The sequence below is a fragment of the Carassius auratus genome, chromosome 4 (assembly GCF_003368295.1).
Source record: "Carassius auratus strain Wakin chromosome 4, ASM336829v1, whole genome shotgun sequence".
In the NCBI taxonomy this organism is placed as follows: Eukaryota; Metazoa; Chordata; class Actinopteri; order Cypriniformes; family Cyprinidae; genus Carassius; species Carassius auratus.
In genome coordinates this window covers 24060779-24085171 of record NC_039246.1, presented here as the reverse complement: position 1 = coordinate 24085171, position 24393 = coordinate 24060779, and the positions used below count along the sequence as shown (strand labels likewise).

The window sequence follows — 24393 nt, the reverse complement described above, 5'->3', positions numbered from 1 at the left end:
AGCGCAATTCTCTAATTTCTCAGGGTCTCTTGTCAAATTGGAGTCTGCTATTCCCAACCAATAATATTAATTTGATTTGAATGTCCGTGGAATGTCAGAAGAATAATGCTGTTCAAGCAGCATCGTTTCTAAGAAATCAGTGCACGCTAGCTCGTGTTTATTATACCCGATGTAGTGCGTTTACAATCACGCTACAATATATAACACACAATAACTCAAATCTTACCTGCCAAAGCATCGGGCTCCAGACCCGTTTCGTTGTCTATTCCACATATAACAAAGTAATGTGCGAAGCGGCAGGGCGCTGACCCAGAGCCGCTCATAGTGGCACTCATCTCGGCACGAGCTGATCCGCTTTGTCCGCGTCTGTTATACAGACCCAACGAGCCCCATATCCAGCGGCCTCAGGCAAATGACTTTAAAGCGCCGTTTTAATGAAAGCTAATAGCTTAAATTTAGTGCGGTGAGCTTCGGAAAGCAGCCTATGTACGTTAGGTATAATTTGGTTTGAAGAGCGCTCGCTGCTGTGTCTGTGTGAGAGTAGTAGCTGCTCCAGAGTGCACTGACGCACTGCTTCAGCTGATCACACTCAGCCAATCGAGACCTCTCAATGTTTCGCCTCAAGGAACCTTATTTGTTTGAGAGTTTTGTGCAGGGATGTAACCCGTCTTTTAAATGTTGTGATTCACCGGCAAAAAAAATAACAAATTAATAAATCAATAGGCAACACAAAGATTTTTCTTGCGAATTTACAAATAAGATACAAATATAATCAGATTGTCAATGAATTCCAGTCCATTTCTGTTTCACAATAATTAGTATAAATATGTATTTGTTCACGATTGTGAGAAAAGCAAATTAAGCTTTCCAAATGCCACATTTTCAAATACAGCAGAACCTATTTTGTGGTACTTTATAAAACAAGCATATTACAATATCGCCCTCTGTTGGTTGAGTACCTTTGTATTTGTGTGTTAAATGATCCATTATCGTAATAATCTATTGGGCATCACTCAATGTTTTCCAGTAGGCTTAAACGAATTAAAGTGATACTAAATGAAAAAAATTACAGAAACAATAAATAAACACATAAACAAAATAAAATACACAAACAAACAAACAAAAAGTAATCTATAATCTAATCTAATCTATCTATCTATCTATCTATCTATCTGTCTGTCTGTCTGTCTGTCTATCTATCTATCTATCTATCTATCTATCTATCTATCTATCTATCTATCTATCTGTCTAAATTTTCAAACTTCAAGCTTTTACAATTGCCTTAAACTGTCAGGTTAGGCTTCTCAAGCCAAACTCAAAGTTTGTTCAAACACTTTAGTTAAAGTCGAGTTCTAGAGGTTAATTAAAAGTTAATTAAAATAAGAAATGTGGTTGTTGTAGCTTTTTTTTATTTTATTTTTTAAATAATTTTTCAGGCCTCCTAATGGGCCCTGGGCCCCTGGTTGAGAACAGCTAATCTATAAAAAATATTCAGTACAACAGCACTCTTGGTTGTGTGATAGCTATGGGAATATAAAACAGTGGATTGTATAAATAAAACTAAATAATAAATGTTGTATGTTGGCAGAAATAGTTACCATGGCAGTATTTCACCTATACAAACTTTCGATTATGACGTCGCTATTGTGGGCGGGACTTCAAGGTCATGGGGAGTCCGAAAGTTTATTGTTACTGCGCTAAAATGAACAATGCTGAGTCCACACTTCAATGCAAAGTGCCAACCATTCCCCAGCTTTAGCTGAGTCCAGTCCACAAAGCGTCTGTCCACCTCCACGAGCGCAGCCGGTGAATTATGCAAAAACACGATGTGTGTGAAATGACGCATGTGTAAACCACACCCTGAACACAAAGAACAAGCTCAGCGCTGCTACCACACGCCCAACAGAGACTCAAACACCTGACGCTTCATCACACCCGTCCCGATGGCGGAGGAGGCAGACTTCATGCGCTCTGTGTTGCCCGTTCACGGCGCTTTTCGCTCGGAAGACTCTTCTTTAGCTTTACCGGAGAAGGACAAACTCGCTCTCGCGGACGCACACCGGCTCATCCGACTACAGCAACAAGTTCAGCTCACTCTCTCACGGAAAAGAAAGAAACCAAAACCGCCAGGTATGTGGGATGAAACTGCATGAAATAAAAGCAAATATCTCAAAATAAGCAGTGTTTTGGTTTGGAATATAATACAGGTGTATACATTTTTACATTAAAGGAAAAAATACGGGATGTTAGACAAATGTTTATGGTCAGCTTGCAATGGTCCTTTGTTCTCTTAACCCTGTCCTTTGGTTATTTTATATTTTATTTGTGCGTAAAGTGCAAAATCATATTAATTTATACATTTATTAAAAAAAAAAACTTTTACAACAGTTACTTAGGATCTACCATGGTATCAGTGTGTCAAAGTGACTTTGATGTATACCACTGATTGATTATACCTGATTGTAGCTATGACTTATATTCTTGTACCGAATATTTACATATTTACAAATAATAGCTGAAGTCCATATACATCTATAACAAAATATATATAGATATAATTAAATAAATTATTATAATGTAATAACTATGTAATACATTTTGATACATGTAAATGTAATAACAATACTGCAAATAAACACTTTTGGTACTTTTTTTTGCTAGTTGAGAAAGGTGAACCCTACCTTATTTTATCAGAACTCACTCATTCAGATGTATTTAGTAGGATTTGTAAGTGATAATGAAGAATATGTTTTCCATTGTGTTGTATTGTATGTGGTCCAATTGTGTGTTATTTTGGGCGTTGCAGAGTCATCTCTCTCAGACAGTCTGTCCAGCTGTCATATTTCAAGTAGTTCATCGTTAGGAAGTCTGCACCTGAAGGTAAGGACAATTTTCCATTAGGATAAAAGTTGTTTTTAAAGGGGATAGTTCACCCAAAATCAAAAATTCTGTTGCCATACAATGAAAGTGAATGGTAAAGCTTTCCAGTTCCAAAAACGGATAAAAAACACCTTAAAAGTAATAATAAAAGTAGTTTGTACGATTTTTGCATCTTCTGAAGCGATTTGATAGGTTTGCATCAGAAATGGAAGAAAGCATTAGTTTATTTCCATGGTTATGGTCATTTAATATCACTAACTTAATTCATTTGAGATAATGACATGAACTATACTTTGCAGCGGACGATCTCCATCAATCATGAAGCCACAAGGTTGTCACGGATGGTTGATCGACCTCAGTGGTCAAGTACCGATCCATCTCGATTTCACAGAGGCTATGGAAGCTGTCGTTACACCTCTAAAAGCCCGGCTTTATGCTGGGGGTCCAATTCTTTCACTCTCCCCTCGGCCCCTACAGTCAACCGTTTTCATATGAACAAACTAACTTTACGTTACGCCCACTCCGAGACTCTGCGAAACCCGAGGTTCGCAGGCCTGTCGGCTGTCACACAGCCCTCCAGAAAGCCTGTGTTTGAGAACAATGAAATGGATGATACAGATGATGTTTTTTTACCAAACACCCCACACAATGCTCCTGCAGAGAGAAACAGGATGGAGTTAGAGAAGCACACCCTTCAGAGGACCCTCTGCAAGCCGAGAGACGGGGGGTTTGGTGCTCAAGAACAATCTGAGGACGTGTCCTGGCAGAGCCGCATACGGAAGCCGAGCCTGGAGTTTGTTGCAGGAAGACGACCCTCACAGCCTGGCTCGCTGATCAGCATGGAGGAGCAGTCAGGGAGTTTGAGGAGGATAGAAAAGCTGGAGGTCAAACCACAAACAAGGACAGCGTCGGCAAAGTAAGTCAGTAGTATAGTTTTTACCTGCTTAATCACAGTTAAATACCCATATTGTTTGACAGTGTTATTTGAGCATTTTATAATATTAAATTTAAATAAAACTTTACGTTAAATTTAATAATACATTAAATTAGCATTGTACATAAAACTGGCATGCTGGTTTTATATATATATATATATATATATATACACACACACACACACACCACAATAAATATAATGCATTATTAAATTAATTATATATAATAAATACAAATAGCATATATTTCAATAAAAGTATTATACAAGTATTAGTTTATTAGTAATTATCTTGCAACAAAAACATTAGCTTATACATTGCCCTAAAAAAAAAAAAAACTTTTCACAATTTGGTTCAGAGAACAATTATTCATTATTAAATTATATTCTATAAAACTGAATTTAAATTAAACCTACATTAAATTAGTTTTAATGTATATAATACATTATAAAGATTGGTCTGCACAGTAAATGTTTAAATTTAAGTTAGAGCAGGAGATAAAAGCAGGCATTTTGGCTATCTGCCTTCTTCAGTGTAACAATTCTTTGTTTCTCAATTGTTATAGAGAAAATGACAAACATCGGGTGATCATAATTTGCATTGGAAAACAATAACATTAGGCAAAAAAAAGCAGTTTATACACATTGTACCATAATTTAAGAAGATATATAGATATATAATGTATATATAATTATTTTACTTATAATAAATTAATAAATCATATATAAATACATATACCCTTGCCATTTTTAATATACAAGTGTTAGACTACCAGTATTAGTAAATACCTTGAAACAAAGACATGTACAAAGGTTTGGGCACTACTTGGTCTGAACTATTTTATTTGGAAGGAACTCTGTTACATTTCTGTTGTATGTCTGTGTTTTAAAGGAAGAGCAGACAAGTTGAACTTGGTCCAGAGATGACACTAAAAGAGGCTGTAAATCTGCTTGCACAAGATAACATGGAAGCACAAATCACCGCGACTAACTTTATACAGAACCAGTGCTTTAACAGTCCAGATGCCAAGAAAAAGGTTAGTGATACTTAACTCTAAAATGAAATATGCTAGTATGATCCACCCAAAAATGATACTCAAAGTCTAGCCTCAGTGGTTGCATTGATAACAAACACCTCAGGCGAAATTAAACGGTGAGTCATAGTACAACATGAAGAGGTGGCACTTTAATTAAGTGTAAACGGGTGTGGAAGAAAGTGAGAGGAAAGTATTTAGTCTGGTTTACATGTTTAGAGAACTGTCAGACAGTAAATGATTAGGACAACAACATTTGACTTTAGGGTTACGTTTCTGCTGTTCATTTTATACCTTACAAACTTGACTTTTAAGACATTACAAAAAACATTTAAAGCACAATTGATATTAAAAAGGAGTTGGTGCAGTCTAGTGCTTTAAGATATGAGCTTGGCATTCTTGAACTATCAACACTGAATCCTCTAGCAAACAAAACACAGCTCAAGGGGATTTCCTGCATTCACTTTGAATCCAAAAATAGCCCATATTAAAACGTTGTCGATAAAATAATAGAATAATATATCCGAATAAATATATTTTTAATAATAAGTGTTTTTATAGATGAACTTTAAGTTAGTTATAGTTATATGACAGCAAAGTTATCTAAATATATCATAAAAACAAGGGAATTTAATATACGATATCATACAATTACAAAATATTAAAATCTCTAAGATTTGTTAATAAACTATTTTATATATATATATATATATATATATATTGTGCATTCCCTTTTTTTTTTGGGCTAGTGTTACAGTTTATGTTACCTGACATACCTGTATATAATTGGATTTTCTTTTCTCTTCTCAAACCAGTTTGTACTATTTGTACTATGTACTATTGTATGTAGATGAACTGTAATGTTAATAATCACAAAGCTACCTCCCCAGTCCACCCATATAATTTGTTAAACTGACCTGCAGTTAATTCTGAATGATTGTGGTTGTGACATTACAACTGTTAGCACATGCACACACAGCCGCCCATGCTTACATAACAACAGTGATTCAGTGCTCAGCAACTTCGTCTGTCCTTATGAAAGACGCTGTGAGCTGGTATGCAGAGGTTCACAGGTCTGAAAAACACACGCATACAGCATATATTTTGAAAATATGTGCATATGTATTTACATGCGTTTATTTATATTCATATAATTTATATATTATAAATATATTTAATATGCACTTACCGGCCACTTTATTAGGTACACCTTCAATTGCTTGGTAACACAAATTGCTAATCAGCAAATCACATGACAGCAACTCAGTGCATTTAGGAATTCAAAACCGAGCATCAGAATGGGGAAGAAAGGGGATATAACTGACTTGGAACTTGGAATGGTTGTTGGTGTCAGATGAGCTGGTCTGAGTATTTAAAAAACTGCTGATCTACTAAGATTTTCATGCACGACCATCTCTAGGATTTACAGAGAATGTTCCGAAAAAAGAGAACATATCCAGTGAGTGGCAGTTGTGTGGATAAAAAATGCCTTGTTGATGTCAGAGGTCAGAGGAGAATGGGCTGGTTAGAGATGATAGAAAGGCAACAGTAACTCAAATAAATACTCAATACAACCAAAGTTTGCAGAATACTATCTCTGAACACACAACACGTCGAACCCAAAAGCAGATGAGCTACAGCAGCAGAAGACCACACCGGGTGCTGCTCCTGTCAGCTAAGAACAGGAAACAGAGGCTATAATTCGCACAGGCTCACCAAAATTGGACAATAGAAGATTGGAAAAATATTGCCTGGTCAGATGAGTCTCAATTTCTGCTGCGTCCCTCAGATGTTAGGGTCAGAAGTTGGCATAAAGAACATGAAAGCATAGATCCATTCTGCCTCGTCTCATTGGTTCAGGCGGCTGCTGGTGGTGTAATGGTGTGGGGGATATTTTCTTGGCACACTTTGGGCCCTTTAGAAACAATTGAGCATCGTTTTAACACCACAGCCTACCTGAGTATTGCTGCTGACCATCTCCATGCCTTAATGACTACAGTGCACCCATCTTCTGATGGCTACTTCCAGCAGGATAATGCACCATGTCACAAAGCTCAAATCATCTCAGATTGGTTTCTTGAACACGAAAATGAGTGCACTTTACTCAAATGGCCTCCACAGTCACCAGATCTCAATCCAATAGAGCAGCTTTGGGATGTGGTGGAACTGGAGATTCGCATCATGGATGTGCAGCTGGCCAACTGCAGCAACTGTGTGATGTTATCATGTCAATATGGAACAAAATCTCTGAGGAATCATTCCAACACTTTGTTGAATCTATGCCACGTAGAATTAAGGCTGTTAAAAATTAAATTAAAATTTAATTTATGCATTTAGTAGTCGCTTTTATCCAAAGCGACTTAAGAGTGCATTCAGGCTATCAATCTTTACATATCATGTGTTCCTGGGGAATCGAACCCCCAACCTTGCGCTTGATAAGGCAGTGCTCTACCAATTGAGCTACAGGAACACAAAACTGAAAATATTTCTCTGAAGACAAAACTGGCTCCAGCCCAGTACTAGCAAGGTGTACCTAATAAAGTGGCCAATGAGTGTAAAAAACATAACATATTTATCTTAAATATATACATGCATGTGCATGTATTTATATATACATAATTAACAGATATAGTACACAGATATATATCATGTAAACAAAAACTTTTATTTTGGATGCAATTAATCATGATTAATCATTTTACAGCACTATTTAAAATGTATTAAAACAGAAAACAGTTATTGTAATAATGATTTGTAATATTACAGTTTTTACAGTATTTTTGATCAAACAAATGCAGCTTAAAGCATAAAAAACTTAATTCAAAAACATTTTAAAAAAATCCTAGTGACCACAAACAGCAAAAACAGGCTGTTTAATTCTGAAGGTCAGAGAGAAGCTGGAAAATGGTCATAAAAAATTTGGTCCAAGAACCTTGACTACCAGAAAACAAAATTGCAGAATTTGACCTATTTAATTTGAGGTTTCTTATTTTAGCGTGTTCCATCTGTTCAGGTACTTTATCTTCAAGGCATCCCAAAGCTGCTGAAGCTCATGGAGAATGAAAGCGAGGAGCTGCAACGGGCTGCTGTCGGCGCACTCCGAAATATTGTTTTCGAAAACAATGAGAACAAAATGGAAGTCAAAGACTGTGAGGGGCTTCCAGTGATCCTGAGACTGCTCAAGAACAACCGAGACATCGAGACCCGACGGCAGCTCACTGGTAAAGGATTCATTAGAGTATTTCAAATTTTCATCCATAATATATTTAATTTCATTACGCAGTCAAACTTGGCTCCACTTTAGATGATCCAGCTAAAACTCACAACATAAGAAACATCCAGATCTTGAACGTGTGACCTCTAGCCTCCCACTAATCTTGCAGATGTTATTCTCTCTCCAGGGCTGCTGTGGAATCTGTCTTCTCATGACCTCTTGAAAGAGCAGCTCGCTAAAGATGCGGTCAAACCTCTAACAGATAGTGTGCTGGTGCCCTGCTCAGGCATTTCTGAAGGGGAAGACCCCAAGTTGGAACTCCTTGCTGACCCTGACATTTTCTACAACACTACTGGCTGCCTGAGGTATTTCCAATTTAAAGAGAAAATACAAAAGGTTTTAAATGAAGCATATTTATTTTGATAAGCCAGGCCACTCCTAGTGCTACCACTGCCAGTTATACATATACATTATTCTAATATACACTACTGTGTGTATACAAACATTTGGGGACAGCAAGATGTTTTTTTTTTTTTTTAAAGAAATTAATACTTGTATTCAGCAAGACAGCAACAAAAGATTTCTAAAAGATCACCAAATCAGCATATCAGAATGATTTCTGAAGGGTCACATGACACTGAAGACTAGAGTAATAGTGTCATCATAGGAATATATTACATTTTAAAATATATTAAAACAGAACATACTGTAGTTATTTTCAATTATAATCATATTCACTAGTGCTGTAAAATGATTAATGGCGATTAAAGTTTTTGTTTACATAATATATGCATGTGTACTGTGTATATTTATTATGTATATATAAGTACACACACGTACAGTATATATATTTGGAAAATATTGACATGCATTTACATATATATATTTATATTCATATAATTTATATTATATATAAATATATTTAATATACAAACATAACAGATTTTTTCTGAAATATATACATGCATGTGTGTGTATTTATATATAAATAAAAAATATACACAGTACACACACATATATTATTATCATCTATGCAATTAATCATTTGACAGCACTAATATTTACTGTTTTTTTCTGTATTTTTTTATAAAAAATGTTGGTACACCTTTCTGGGTATAACTGAGTAGATATTTTTATATTCTCAATTGCATTTCTACATGAAATAAATAATAATTGGTATTATTATTATTTTTTTTTTTAGAAATTTGAGTTCAGCTGGTCCAGATGGACGTAAAGCCATGCGAGACTGTGAGGGTCTCATTGAGTCTATCATCTATTATATCCGTGGTAGCATTGCAGACTACAAACCTGATGATAAGGTAAAGAGCTACTCACATTAAATCCCCATCTTTATCAACAGCAACAGTACGTCTTTAATTTATGTCAATATAATTATTAAAGGAGTCAGAAATGTTCCTTGATCTTTGAAGATAAAAGACCTTGATGTTCCTGTACAATGAAAATGTTTAGATTTCATAGCACAAAATGTCCTCCCCATTGGGAAAATTATTTATTCAAACTAAAAACTTCTAAAATGATTCATTCTGAATGCTCAGAACTTTGTGACACAGATGAATGCATAAACGTGACCGTCCAAATTTACTTCAGTGATACCTATTGTGTGATAAGAAACTATGCCTCTCAGCCTCCTTGAGGTATCAAGGAGAAAGCCAGATATTATGTTTTGTATAATGTTATATTGTCTAATATGATCATGGAGTGATTATTCCAACTGGTGAACAATTTATAATAATTTAATGATTAATTCTTGCTTTCCAGGCCACAGAAAACTGTGTGTGCATCCTGCACAATCTTTCTTATCGATTTGATTGTGAGTTGCCTCGTGTGGATTCCCCAGTGGTACAACAGCCCAAACAAAATCACAAAGCAGAAACTAGCAACCCTGGCTGTTTCATCCTCACCAGTCCCAAAAACACTGAGGAGGTTAGTGTTACACTGTAGACTAGACAGAAAAGAGTTTGTTGAAATGTCTTCTTTTACCCTCAAGCCATCTCAGAGGTAGGTGAGTTTGTTTCTTCACCAGAACAGACTTGGAGAGGTTTAGCAATGGATCACCAGTGGATTTGGAGAAATTCAGCATCATTTGTTCACCAGTGGATGCTCTGTAATGAATAGATGCCATCGGAATGAGAGTCCAAACATGACAGTAATCCACAAGCAATTCACACGACACTCCATCAATAGCTACGTTTACATGGACCCTTCTAATCCGATCGTAATAGGACAAGAAGCACAATCAGAGTAAAAATTTCACATGTAAACACGTCAATCGGATTGAATTGGCTTGATCTGACTAAAATTTCGATCGGATTGTAAGGGGTGGTTTATCCCTTTTATAATCCGAGCGAGAGGACGTCAAACCCTTGATCGGATTCAAAACCGAAACTGGAAAGTACTGCGCATGTGCAGTTACGTAGAAATAGCATAATGACATATGACGCACGGAACAAGGAAGTGTCATAAATAAGTGTCCTGTCATTATAAATCAGTATAAATGTGAAGTGGAACACAACCAAATCCCAACAGTCCTCGTTTAAGACTCTCATCAACAGATGTCTAGTTTTGAGTGCGGGAAGAGGCACTTTTACTACTTTTTTTTTTTTTTTTGCTAAAGTAAAGTTAAGCAGAAAAACAGTTCATGTGCTGGTCCTCGCCTAATTAGGACTCGTAGATAAATATAATGTGTGTTTTTTAAAACAGCAGCGGGAAACTCTGTATATTCATGCAGTGTGCACATGTCAAAAGAGTAAATCCGATCAGAAGCTTGTGACATGTAAACGCGCACATCAACCCGATCACTTTATTTACCGTTCATGTAAACACTACATACGAATGTATTCATTCCGATGGAAGCAAAAAGTGTCCATGTAAACGCACCTAATAAGGCTCTTGTGAAGTTAAAATCTGCTTGTTTGTAAGAATCAAATCCATCAATATGGCAATTTATCATTAAACCAATGTTTTGAGTCCATAATCTATAATAACACTTTCTCCAGTGTTCCTCTTGTTGTTCTCTCATATCAAAATACATATAATTATCTAGAACTGTTTTAGCTTGTAAATGTGCTTGATCTGCGCACATTTCTCTCCTGATTAGGACGAGATGACTTTAAAATATTATGGATAGGGGACTTTTACCTGGAAGCAACGGTAAAAACATCTTAATGATGGATTTGTTTGTCAAAAACATGCAGCTTTTTGCTTCACGTCATTTATCAATGGACACGAGTCGTGTGAATTACTTGTGGATTGTTGTGTTGTTTTTATAATTTGTTTGGACGCTTATTCTGAGGGCACCCATTCACTGTAGAGGATCCATTGATGAGCAAGTGATGCAATGTTGAATTTCTCCATATCTGTAACAATGACGAAACAAACTCATCTTGAAAAATTTGAACTGGAAGGATTTATGTAAGGAAAATGTATGCCTTGACTTTTTTCTGTTGAGTATTCAAACTGACCAAAATCTCTAAAGCAAATGTATTGGCGTCAAACACAAATTGACCTCATATTTGGCATCATATGTTGTGACTCACCTTAGGCTCAGGAAGTGGATGAAGACTATCCGTTACTTGAGGAGAACGGCAGTCCTCAGGGTGTAGAGTGGCTCTGGAGCGCCATCACCGTCCGCATGTATCTCTCTCTCATTGCTGTCAGCACAAACCAGCACACAAAGGTGGCATCCATCGGAGCGCTGCAGAACCTCACAGCTTGTTCTGGAGAGGTATGATCTTGAAATGAATCACAGTAAAATAACTATAACCAGCACTGGCTTCACATTACATTCAGGCTTCTATTAATGTCTTTTATCTCCATTAGACATCCCAAGCCATCGGACACTTCATTGTGCAAAAAGAAGGAGGTCTATCTCAGGTGAAAAAGATGCTACAAGAAGGAGAGAAGGAAGAGATCAGAATATCTGTGTCACTGTTAAAAAACATCTCTCGTTACAGAGAACTGCATGCAGATATTGGTGAGCTGCCATTTTTTAACAACATGCACAATAACGGCACATGGCTGTGCCAGGCAGAAGGGTGAATAAACAAATGGTTTATGAACATGTCTACAGTTAAACAGGTGTTACCGGAGCTGGTTTCCATCCTGCCAAACTCTGACCGAAGTGTTGAGCAGCCTATAGAGGTCACAGTGATGATCTGTCACATTCTCATCAATCTGAGCCATGCATCTGTATCGAACACCTGTGCCATCACAAACCAAGGAGCGTTACCCAAGATCATCAGCATCAGCACTAAAGATAACGGGTATAGATTGATTTTCAGGAAAGCCAGACTTTCAGTTATGGGATGTATGATAAAACTATTTTATGTGACTCATTTAATTCATAGTTTTAATTCTCAATTTAATCTAGGTTTGGACCCACACGTGCGGGCCAGGCGGCTTGTATTTTACTTCATACCCTATGGAGGCATTCAGAGCTGCATAGCATTTTCAAAAAGGTGAAATGTTTGCACAGTAATGAAGTAATAAGAGGTTATTACTTATTATTGATAACAAATAAATAATCAAGCAGTCCATTCTTACCACTAGTCGAAGAAGATCAGTTTAGGGCAGCTACTACATATTAACAGTGTTTACAATGAAGATATGAATGCAGTTAACTGTTGGAAGGCATAACAAAATTAATAGAAATAAATGTAGTAGTTAGTGTACATGAACATCGATTGTGGCACTAATGCAGTGAAGCAAATTTGTGTCATTTCACATCATTTCCTGATCTCATTATTCTGCCTCACCTTGTCCTCATCATTTATGCCTCACTCCCTTTTTCTCCCATCTATAAAAAGGCAAAAATTACTGAAATTACAAAATTACAAAAATTTGCAAAGATGCAAAGATTTATTAATATTAGAAAACATGTAAACAATATTTTTTATTTATATATTTTAAAAAATGTGTGTGTGTGTGTGTGTGTGTGTGTGTGTGCGCTCTTGTTTTTGTGACATATCAGGACACAACTCTGTATAATGACATGGGTATGACACAGGTATTACAAGGAGAGGGTGACTTATGAGGACATAACCCATGTCCCCATTTTTTTGATAAAGTAAAACTGCACATAGTTTCCTGTGAGGGTTAGGGTTAGGTGTAGCATTGGTGAAGGGCCATAGAATATACAGTTTCTACAGTATAAAAACCATTACGCCTATGGGATGTCCCCACTTTTCACAAATATATATATATATATATATATATATATATATATATATATATATATATATATATATATATATATATATATATATATGTGTGTGTGACCCTGGACCACAAAACCAGTCTTAAGTCACTGGGGTATATTTGTAGCAATAGCCAACAATCCATTTTATGGGTCAAAATTATAGATTTTTCTTTTATGCCAAAAATCATTAGGATATTTGTTGAAGATCATGCTCCATGAAGATATTTTGTAATTTTCCTACTGTACATACATCAAAACTTAATTTTTGTTTAGTAATATGAATTGCTAAAAACTTCATTTGGACAACTTTAAGGTGATTTTCTCAATATTTAGATTTTTTTTGCACCCTCAGATTCTAGATATTCAAATAGTTGTATCTCGGCCAAATATTATTTATTCAGCTTTCAGATTTATCAGATTATCCCTAAAGACTGGTTTTGTGGTCCAGAGTCACATACATACATATCTCAAGACTGCTGGGCGTGCTTTTAATTAAGGAATGTCTTTATTTTTGTTTTATCTTATTTTTAAGCACGTTCGGTCTTATTTTAAATAATTTCAAGTCATCCTTTGACTTCCCTCAGTTTGTGGCCTCCGGGTTGAGAACTGATCTAGAGAACCAATTCACATGTTTCAGATTTTGCTTTCACTGCATGTTTATTTACTCTTGTCCTCTGATTCTTTATTCTACCACAGGCTGGTTACAGGAAAACTGACTTCATAAACAACAGGACAGTGAAGGTTGTGAATTCAGTTCGCGATTAATGGGACCCAGAAATCTACTGCAATGACTTTTCACTTGCTTTTTTAGGAAATATAAAGAAAATGGTGCTAAAAACATGGCTTTTGTGAGTGTTTGTATATGTGCTTTGTCTTAATTTAATACTTAATAGTTTTCTATGTGTTTCAATTAAATGATAACAGTAATGTCTGTCCATTTTATTTATTTTATTATGACCTTTTTTAAGATTTTTACTGCCTATGGTCTGTTTACACTGAAATTAAAAGCATTTTCATCAACAAAGATTTTTATTTGTTTATTCGTTTTTATTTTGCAATAGGTAAGGCCACTTCCAAGCCTTGTGTAGTAAAACGGTGTCTAATTTTGTTTTAATTATTAATTTTAAATAAATGACCAAATTTCTCCAGTCACTGAGGGGTTAACGTCTGTTTGTTTAGTTGCCATGGTTCTGTTTGAATAAAGCATGTCCTCAACGCTTTAGTAAACACGGTTTTCTTTTAAACCTCAAAGCATTTCTGAATCAGGAAGTGATTTGAAGTCTTTTGAATAATAACAAATCATCACAATGCTCAATGGGAGGGATTAAGCGAACGATCGAATTCGCTTTATGTTATCGACAGAATCAGAACTTAATTAAATAGTTCGAATAAAACTGACATATGCATTCGTCGACAGTAAATTAATAATGTTTTATGCATTGGTACTTTGTAAAGTAGTTTTTATGTACTTTTACGTCATATCCGTAAACAAAGAAGCTCATGCAAGCTGGACTGTGCCATTATGTTCCTAGGGGTTGTGTGCCAGTCCTATACGTGCGATATTGTCGATATTTTTATTGTCTTATTTTAAAACAACCGTCTCGTGCTTGCTTTATAATGTAATTCTCTTTCCCACAGGAATATTTTCATTTTCTCTTAATAGCTTTAATTCTTAAACCAAAGACAAAATATCGAAACCCCTATAGGTGCAGAGTAATAGATTTCCCCAGTTTCACAATAACACTACAAGCCAAGTGTTATTTTAAAGAGCCCTTTAAAGCCCTAGTAGTGTACTAAGGAAGGAGTATCAATACATTTCACCTGCAAATCGAGGAAAGACTCGCTTGTCCACTGTTGTTTGCTAAGTCCTCAATATCGGGGACTTGACTCAGGTAATTGTTACATAATTGTATTCGTTTAGAGTTTATATATATTTGCAAATTTAAGGAGCTGGACAATGGTGATGTTTACATCACTGACTCACTGATTGCAATGCATTTATAATAAAACAGTCGAAAATTCAATCGAACGCGTAACGTTACGTCTTTGCGTTGGCTTTATTACATTTACAGACAGGTTTTATACTGTCTATGGTACAGACGCGTGCTCGATGACTTGTTTAATTAAATTGATATTTAACGTTACTGATAATTAAGTTACTGATATTCTGTTTAAACTTCTCCTTATTATTATTATTAAACTACATTTCTGAACGCTAACGCTACTCCTAGAGCTTTCAAACTAGAACCACCAAACTCAGTCCAGCAGTTTAGACTGATCTGACTCGGGTTGCTATTTTTTTTTCAGACCGATCACATTCACGGTTTCTTAAAATTGAAGATTAAAAATCATAAAAATCCCATAGACTTACATTGACGGAATGCTCAAATGAGACAAGACTATTCAAATTCCAACTGTCAAAAATTTAAATCTTAACACTGAAGCCCCATTAGGCTCAATCAAACTTCCCTTCTATGTATCTATTTCTAACCCATTGAAACTCATTTAAGCTTCCACTCTATCTAATATTTTTAATCTATTTATCTATCTATCTAGCTGGTTGGATGCTTCCAGGCTGGTTTTAAAGTGGTTTTGGCACCTTTTTAGCTGATTAGGCTGGTAAAGCTTGGACACCTGCTGAATGACCAACCAAGTTTAAAGCAGCTACTTTCACCTTAAACCAGCTAAGACTAGACAACTAGCCTAGGCTGGTTTTAAGCTGGTTTTTGACTGGTTCAGGTGGTTTTAGCTGGTTTTAACTGGTCTCTTTTTTATTGAATCAGCTGGTTTTACCTAGTTTTTAGTTGGATTTTTTCATTTGCAATGTTAAATCACATTAAAAACATACAAGCAGCAAGATAATCATGCTAGAAACATGCTAATAACATGCAAACCATGTTTTTGAAAATGTTAGTCATGCCAGAAACATAATTCCAGCAATGTGCTAGTAACATGCTAATCACATGAACAACATGTTAATCGTGCTAGAAACATGTTAATAACTTGCTAATCATGATATTAACATGCTAATAACATGCTAATTTTGCTAACAACATGCTAATCATGCTATAAACATGTTATTAATGTGCTAATCCTGCAATAAACATGCTAAAAACATGATAACAACATATTAATCCTGCAACAAACATGCTAACAACATGCTAATCATGCTATAAACATGCTAGTAACATGTTAATCCTGCAAGAAACATGCTAATAACATGCTAATTATGCAAACAACATGTTAATCATGCTAGTAACATGTTAATCCTGCAACAAACATGTTAATAACATGTTAATTATACTAACAACATGCTAATCATGCTATAAACATGTTAATAACTTGCTAATCATGCTATTAACATGCTAATAACATGCTAATTATGCTAACAACATGCTAATCATGCTATAAACATGTTATTAATGTGCTAATCCTGCAATAAACATGCTAATAACATGGTAACAACATGTTAATCATGCTATAAACATGCTAGTAACATGTTAATCCTGCAGCAAACATGCTAATAACATGCTAATTATACTAACAACATGCTAATCATGTTATAAACTCGCTAGTAACATGTTAATCCTGCAAGAAACATGCTAATAACATGCTAATTATGCGAACAACATGTTAATCATGCTATAAATATGCTAGTAACATGTTAATCCTGCAACAAACATGTTAATAACATGTTAACCATGTTTTAAAAATATAAGCCGTGCTAGAAACATCTAATGCATCTAAAACATCTAATAACAAGTTAATCATGCAAGCAATGTGCTAGTAACATGCTAATCATGCAAGAAATATGCTAGTAAAATGCTAATCCTGCAACAAACATGCTAATAATTTGTTAACCATATTAGCAACATACTAGAAACATGCTAATAACGAGCTAATCATGCTAGCAATTTGCTAGTAACATGCTAATCATGTTACCAACATGTTAATCAAGTTAACAACATTCTTATTGTGCTAGAAACATGTTAATAATTTCTTAATCTTGGTAGCAACATGCTAGAAACATGCTAGTCATGCTAAAGACATGTTAGCAACATGCTAGTCACGCTAGAAACACCCTAGCAACCACCCCATCTGTTTTTCTAATGGAGTGTATTGCCTTGAAAACATTCAAACTGCAAGCTTTTAAAACTTTTTAAAACTTTCTGGCTAGGTTTTTTCAAGCCAATTCGAAGTTTGTCTACAAACTTCTCAATCTATTTAATATTGATTTCACATACAGACCATAAAGTGACTGTTTACTGATTCTATGTTGCTAAGCTTTAAATGGGTTGGGGTTTGCATGATCTGGAAAGTCCAGTTCGGCTGCTCTTCTGCTTTGACAGTTTGGTCGTGTTTTGTCCTTGTTTGTGAGCTGAAGATAAGTCACGTGTTCAGAGCACTGTGTGTTTTTGTGTGTGTGTGTGTGTATGTGTGTTCCAGCACCTCCTTTATGGGCCCAGAGCAGAACGAGCTGTAAACTGTGCCAGTGTTGCTCTCCTCATCGGTCTCTCCTAATTTAAACCTTACTGAGGATGTGCATTGCATGGCTTTCTGTTACCTCAACTACTGAACTACTGAACCGGTCTAATAGGAGAAGAGGTCGCAGTGCTTTTCCCCCATGCTCAAAATAGATACTCTCTTTTGGGAGTAACAAGAATGGAAGAGCTAGAACATGTTATGTCACCATATGTCAAATTATCTCAAAGGGACAAAAAAAAAATTATTCGCCCAAAAATGATCATTTATTATGATTTATTTATACTGAAACATGTTTTTTTTTTACTAGTTTTATACTATTAAATTATTATATTTTATATTATTATAATATTTATTAACAGTGCGGATAACCTTTCGTTTTTAAATGGTCTGTTTCCATTTTAGTTTAAGTTTTAGCAGTGTTCATATGTGCTTTTGCCTTTTCTATTATTTTTTTTCACATTTTTAATTATATAAAGTAAAGTATATTATTTTACTTTATTGTATATTAACTTTAGTTTTAGTTGTAAGATGTCAACATATTCTGTTTTTTTTCTTTTTCTTCTTTTCAAGAGTTTTTCATCTGATATTTATATCTTATATAGCCTCATGTTTTCCCAAACCAGAATGACTTATCTTTTCTTCAGTGGAACACAAAAGGAGACTTTAAATCATTTTCCCTTATAAAATCAAAGTAAACAGTGTCTCAGATTGTGTTCCACAGAAGTATGAAACCCATACAGGTTTGGAACGACATGAGGAAATGATGGTAGAACTAACATTTTCGGTTTAACTATTCCTTTAACTCTCAGAATTAGCAGAGAATCAATGCAATTTCAAATTCTTGTTGTTTTACAGTACCACTGGGAGAAAAATAAGGTATTTTTATTAATTAATGAAGGTCACTGTTGACTTTTTGTTACTGAGGCAGACTCAACTTCCTTAAAAGACAAGCAGTTACTCTGTTACATTAGGGAACAGGTGTGTAGTGAAGCCTATAAAAGCAAAGGGGTGTAACGAGATAGGTTTGCTTTTAAAGATCACACAGCTATCCGGCGTTATCTGTCACCCAAGAGACAGCAGCGGTCAACGTCTGAATCACATTTAAAATACAATGTCTCTTTGTGGGCCACATGAATACCACTGAGATCTTTTGTCGCCCATTTATTTTCCCTCGCCTTTGCAAGTCATGTTCTTTGTTATTTCAACGAAGCTTTATATCCTCTGACTTTATCCTATTGTCATAGAAGTCATTGCACCATTTCCACAAAAAAAAAATAACTTCAAGTTTGTCTCGAGAAAAAAAAAGACTTGATTTTAGCCATGAAATGTTTATCAGTACCTTTTTACATAATTTGCAGCAGCCCCTCACGATGCCCCTGAACGATGAACGTCCCACCTCTACCTCTACGGTGGCCAGCGAGGACAAGAACAGTGACACGGAGTCATCGGAAAGATGCGACAGTTTGACCTCGTCTAGTGATGTGGACTGTTCTCGCCAGAGCTTCACCAGCGATTCGTCAAGCAAACACAACTCTCCTTCTTGTACGTGTCCTACTACCATTCAAATGGCAAAGAAGTATTTTTGTATATTTATTTTCAGTAGATTCATCTCAGTAATAGTTTAGCATTTATGTAACAATAATGATGATGTATCTAAACTAGTGCTATTTTAGTAGTATTTATATACAACTGTAGTATTTATTAACAGGTCGAATTAGCTCTTATTTCTATATTTGTATTTTAGGTTTAGTAAATTTGTGTGCTTTTGTCTTTTGTTTTAATTTTACTGATTATTTAGCTTTAATTAATTTTTATTTCAGTTTTAGCAATTTAGCACTTCAACTTATTTTAATGCAGTGTGTCTGCACAACACATTTTTTTTTTGTTTTTCTAATATTTAAATTTTAGTTTGGTTTAGGTTTTTTAGTTAACAAAAAGACTTTTAACCTCTATTGCCATTGTGTCTTCAGGCAGCCCACCAAAAACCCTAACGCTTGATGAGGTCATGACCTCAGCTCGGGACCTTTCTAATCTGAGCCTGGCTCATGAGATCATTGTCAACCGGAACTTCCACCTAGAGCCTCCGGATCTACCCCAAAATAGGTACTAAACTGTTATATAATTACCATTTACCATCTCCAGATCCCTCTTGATGTTCAGTTGCTTGGTAACTGTTCATAATTATAGACATGGGTCAAGAACAGGTTAAGGGTGATGATTATGAAAACATACACAGAATTATACAATATGTTGTTTGGCCAATAGTCATAAACATATTGATGTATAGTCAATATTTTTATGCATTTTGCATTCAATTTGGCATATATATATATATAAACACACACACACACAGACTCAATGAACAATTGAATCCAAACCTTTTTTTTCTTAAAGCCTGGAGAAGAGAGTTAAAGATATGGTGCACAAGGCCTTCTGGGACTGTCTTGAAACCGAGCTGAATGATGACCCTCCTGAGTATGATTACGCCATCAAACTTCTGGAAGAGATCAGAGATGTAAGTTACACATTTACTTTGATACAGTGATGAAAAGCACTCTGATGGCAAATGACTACTTAATCATTTTTGTCCCATCACCAAAAAGACCCTGCTGTCCTTCCTGAACCCCGGGGCCAATCGTTTGCGTACTCAGATCATGGAGGTTCTGGACATGGACCTGATCCGCCAGCAGGCTGATAACAATGCGGTTGATATTCAGGGCCTTATGTCTTATATCATCAATACTATGGGCAAGTTCTGTGCACCGGTCCGAGACGATGAGATCAAGAAGCTCAAGGAGAACTCGGGCGACTTAGTGACACTCTTCAAGTATGTTATAAAGGTGTCTTCTTGTATAGCTTTGTAGAACTTGGTCAGTTTCACTTTAGAGCTCACTGGCTTGTGTAATAATTCACAAAAATAGTGCATCCCGGTCTCATTGAAATTTGTGCATGAAATCTGTGTACAGGTAAGTACAATTTCTTTTATACTAAAATTTGTTCTTAATTTCTGAAGAAGAAAACATTTAATAGCAACTGAAACCACACATATGCAAAAATCAAATATTTTGGGGGGCATTATATTATCATATATATATATATGATAGGTAAAAATTGATAGCCTGAATGCACTATAAGTCGCTTTGGATAAAATCGTCTGCTAAATGCATAAATTTAATTTAATTTAATTTAAATTTAATTTAATATGTATATGTATATATATTAGACACACATAGTTTTTTATTTCAGTTTTAGTTTTGTTATCTTAGTAGCAAAAGTACATAATTTTTTATATATTTATAAATCGATTAAATTATATTAGAAGATATAGATGTTTTGTACATAAGCATGTGTTGTGAATTAATAATTAAATCACGTTTTAATAGTAACTAAGTAACTAAGGGGGATATGGGGTACAAATCAGTAATGATGTTGTCTTCACTAACAGCCATCTTCCATGTAAACATTCACCTGAGGCAAAGTAACTGACTTTTAAATGATCGTCTGTGTCAAAACAGGGAAATCTTCCGGGTGCTGGACCTGATGAAAATGGACATGGTGAATTTTACCATCCAGAGCCTCAGGCCAGAGCTTCAGAGGCAGTCGGTAGAGTATGAGAGAGCCAAATTCCAGAGCATTCTGGAAAGAACTCCCAGTAAGTCAAATAACATCATTTAAAATAAAAAAAGGACCAGCCATTTTCACAAAATAAACTAACATTTTGTCAGTATTGATCAACCTTTTGTCATTCCAGAACCATTTGGCCTTCTTTTTCCTGTGAAACACAAAAGATGCTTTGAAGATGTTTTGACTATTTTTGTCTGTACAGTGAAAGTCAATGGGGTCCACAACAAAACTGGACACCATTGACTTTTATTGTATGGGTAAAAATATAAAAAAAAAAAAAAACACTGAGAATTAAAAAAATATATCTCTATAGAATAACTTAAGGTTTAGATCAACGTGTAAAAACTATTGAAATTATTCAAACTATTATTAGTTTAACAATTATTATAATTATTATTATTAATATGTTTAACTATAATTAACGACTATTATTATTATTATATAGTTATAGTATGAACTATTTAAATTAACTATTTAAACTATCCCATTTAAAGGGATAGTTCATCCAAAAGTAGCTGGACTCCTTTGCACACCTGGGCAACCTTTAACATCATTTTAATTTACCTAGGTGCTTTGGACCATACAACTGAGTGGATCAAATCTTCAATAGAGCAGGCCACTCGAGTCATGCCACCAGCAGACAAGAGCAGCCATTCTGGGCAGAGCGCCAAACCCTTACCAGGCCCCACGCTGGTGCTAAATACAGCCTACATCAGACTGCTGACCTGGGACGAGTGCAAGGGCCCACTGCCTGAGGTTGGAGAACAAACACAGTTATTATCAATCATACTGAGCACTGATCACAAATTCAAAATGCATCTTTAAAGAGTGCTTTATGATCTAACGCTTGCAGACCGTGATGACGGATGAAGTGAGGTTGCAGGAGATGCAGCGGTCTCTTCAGCTCTATCAAGCGGTGGCGTCTGTTCTGCTGATAGTCTGCAGCTCAATAGGAGGGGCCGTGTCAGGCCTGCCAGATCTTGTCGAGAGACTTAAGAAGATGACAGCAGTACTGCTGGAGGGCATGCATAGCACGTATGTCTGATCCCCGACCTTCCCCTAAACTCTGCTCAGGCAAACACATGCACAGGTCAAACACACACGTCTACATAAAGACTATTATGAATGTCTCAATTTAAAAGATCTTGCCTGTTGGCTTTTTTCCTCCCCTGTTTGGCTTACAGAGACTTTAATCTCACTGAAGCTCTTGGAAACGTCAGTGCACAGATCTGCTGTGAGGTGAACAAGTCTCTGGCTGAAAGAAACTTCCCAGCTCTTCCGGCTGAACTGCAGGAAACGTTAAAGGGCCAGATCTGTGACATCACCCAGGAAAACAACCCAATACGCACACTTGTTGGTAAGGGAAAAATGTAAAGGAATACTCGATATATAATTCCAATCAACAGCACTTGTGACATAGCAAACAAATTATTTTCTTATACTTTGTCTTGTTTACCAGTAAAAATATCTAAACATACTAACATAATTAAAATCAACAACAAATGCCGTCAGAGCTGAACTCATAATATTGCCTTAAAGCCTGCATCGTGTTTTAATATGCCTTTTCTGTCCCTCAGAGGGAAGGGTACAGCAGTACTTTAGGGTGGTCCTCGCCTCTACCAACTCTCACAGGAAGCCCCCTCCCGTACCACCAGGCTTGGGTCTGATTCAGCCGGAGCTCATGGGGCTTGGGGTCAGTTTTGTCAACCTCGTCAACTTCAACAAAAAGGTTTACGGTCCTTTCTACGTGAGCATCCTGAAGAATCTACTTTTCATCGACATGCAAGCACCAACTCTGCAGAATGGGATCATACAGGGGCAACCCAGCAGCCCACTGGAGTCCAAATAAATCAGGATGCATCGTTAACTTGATTCGTTATCATCACCAGACATTTCACTCATGTGTTTCCAATTGAATTATATGATGCTTCATTTAAGGGAATCACTTGCAGTACGAAGAAGACTGAAGAACAACAATGTGCTATGGTGATTAAAATGGGAAATTACGGATTTGGGGGTGGGGGTGGGGGGTTGTGCTGTTTATTATGTTACAAAGAGACTATGTTCCTTGCCAAGTTATATTTTTAGCATCGCCCCAACTGTGGTTTTCACTTGACAGTGTTACTGCAATAGAAAAGCAGTCATTATGTACAGTATATTGACCATGTTTAGGTGCAAGGCAGAAACTTTTCTATATTTACAGATTGTTTTAAACGAAGCTAAAATAGGCTAATATATTTACACAGATCAATTACAGAGACTATTGAGAATATACTGATTATAAAATGAAATATTTCCATTTAAAGGTACCCATGTTGTTTCCCATGCCTATTTTCTAGACCATAAGAAATGTTTATTGGAGCATATTGAAATCCATCATCGACAAAGTGAAATTATACTTTGTGTTTGCTACACATTATTTGGAAAGTATTGTATTACAAATATTAACTATGTTTATACTTGGGAAAAAAATGGTCTAAAATTTCTTATTCTACATAATTTGAAATGGAAGAAACTTTAAATTATATAAAGAGTCAGAGATATACAGAGATATCTAAAGAACTCTGGGAAAATACAATTTAATGATATTGTTAAATTCATTTTAAAAAATGTGGTCCTGATAGTGTTAATTTATACAGTGAAGACTGCATGATCATTTCTTGTCCTTTTTTATCATTTAGACATCAACGTTTGGGTTAGTTTTGTATGCTGTTTGTATCATTGTGCTTTAGTTACAGGCATGTTTGTTTTATTACCGTTATATTTGAAATGTAAGGTGATTCTCTTATATAATGTTTGTGCTCTTGTGTTCAGTTATGTTAATTGTTTTAACTATTACCTAACCGGATAGATCAAGACGCTTGTTTGGCTGGTGACACACACATAAACACACGATTTTTGCCATTGTGACAAGTGAATTAATGACATCTTTGTGTGGAAAGCCATTGTTTTAACATGACAGACCTTCAGTTGAACAGTTTTGCAATATATGTATTGTTTGTTT

At 35.6% G+C, this 24393-nt stretch overlaps 2 protein-coding genes and 1 pseudogene across 3 annotated transcripts; 2 read left to right on the top strand and 1 right to left on the bottom strand.

Moving 5' to 3' along the window:
• Positions 1-560, bottom strand: part of LOC113056883 (DENN domain-containing protein 5B-like) — a 30441-nt pseudogene extending 29881 nt beyond the window's left edge.
• A 1144-nt stretch (positions 561-1704) lies between these two features.
• Positions 1705-14112, top strand: LOC113063455 (plakophilin-2-like). Its single transcript, XM_026233874.1, has 13 exons — positions 1705-2130; positions 2807-2880; positions 3180-3796; positions 4707-4851; positions 7862-8069; positions 8250-8427; positions 9264-9381; positions 9842-10006; positions 11625-11807; positions 11903-12056; positions 12153-12345; positions 12453-12540; positions 13977-14112. Exons 1-13 carry the CDS (start codon positions 1944-1946, stop codon positions 14043-14045), a joined length of 2379 nt encoding a protein of 792 aa, XP_026089659.1. The 5' UTR covers positions 1705-1943; the 3' UTR covers positions 14046-14112.
• A 906-nt stretch (positions 14113-15018) lies between these two features.
• On the top strand, positions 15019-24386 carry LOC113063448 (T-complex protein 11-like protein 2). Of its 2 annotated transcripts, none has more exons than XM_026233852.1 (10): positions 15019-15172; positions 19124-19307; positions 19736-19868; positions 20160-20280; positions 20369-20592; positions 21281-21417; positions 21958-22145; positions 22243-22424; positions 22574-22746; positions 22967-24386. In XM_026233852.1, the coding sequence occupies exons 2-10, from the start codon at positions 19136-19138 to the stop codon at positions 23236-23238; spliced, it is 1602 nt and encodes a 533-aa protein (XP_026089637.1). In that variant the 5' UTR covers positions 15019-15172; positions 19124-19135; the 3' UTR covers positions 23239-24386. The 2 variants fall into 2 exon arrangements, with proteins under 2 accessions (XP_026089637.1, XP_026089645.1); XM_026233860.1 differs by having other exon boundaries at positions 15043-15172; positions 19127-19307.
• The last annotated feature ends 7 nt before the right edge of the window (positions 24387-24393 follow it).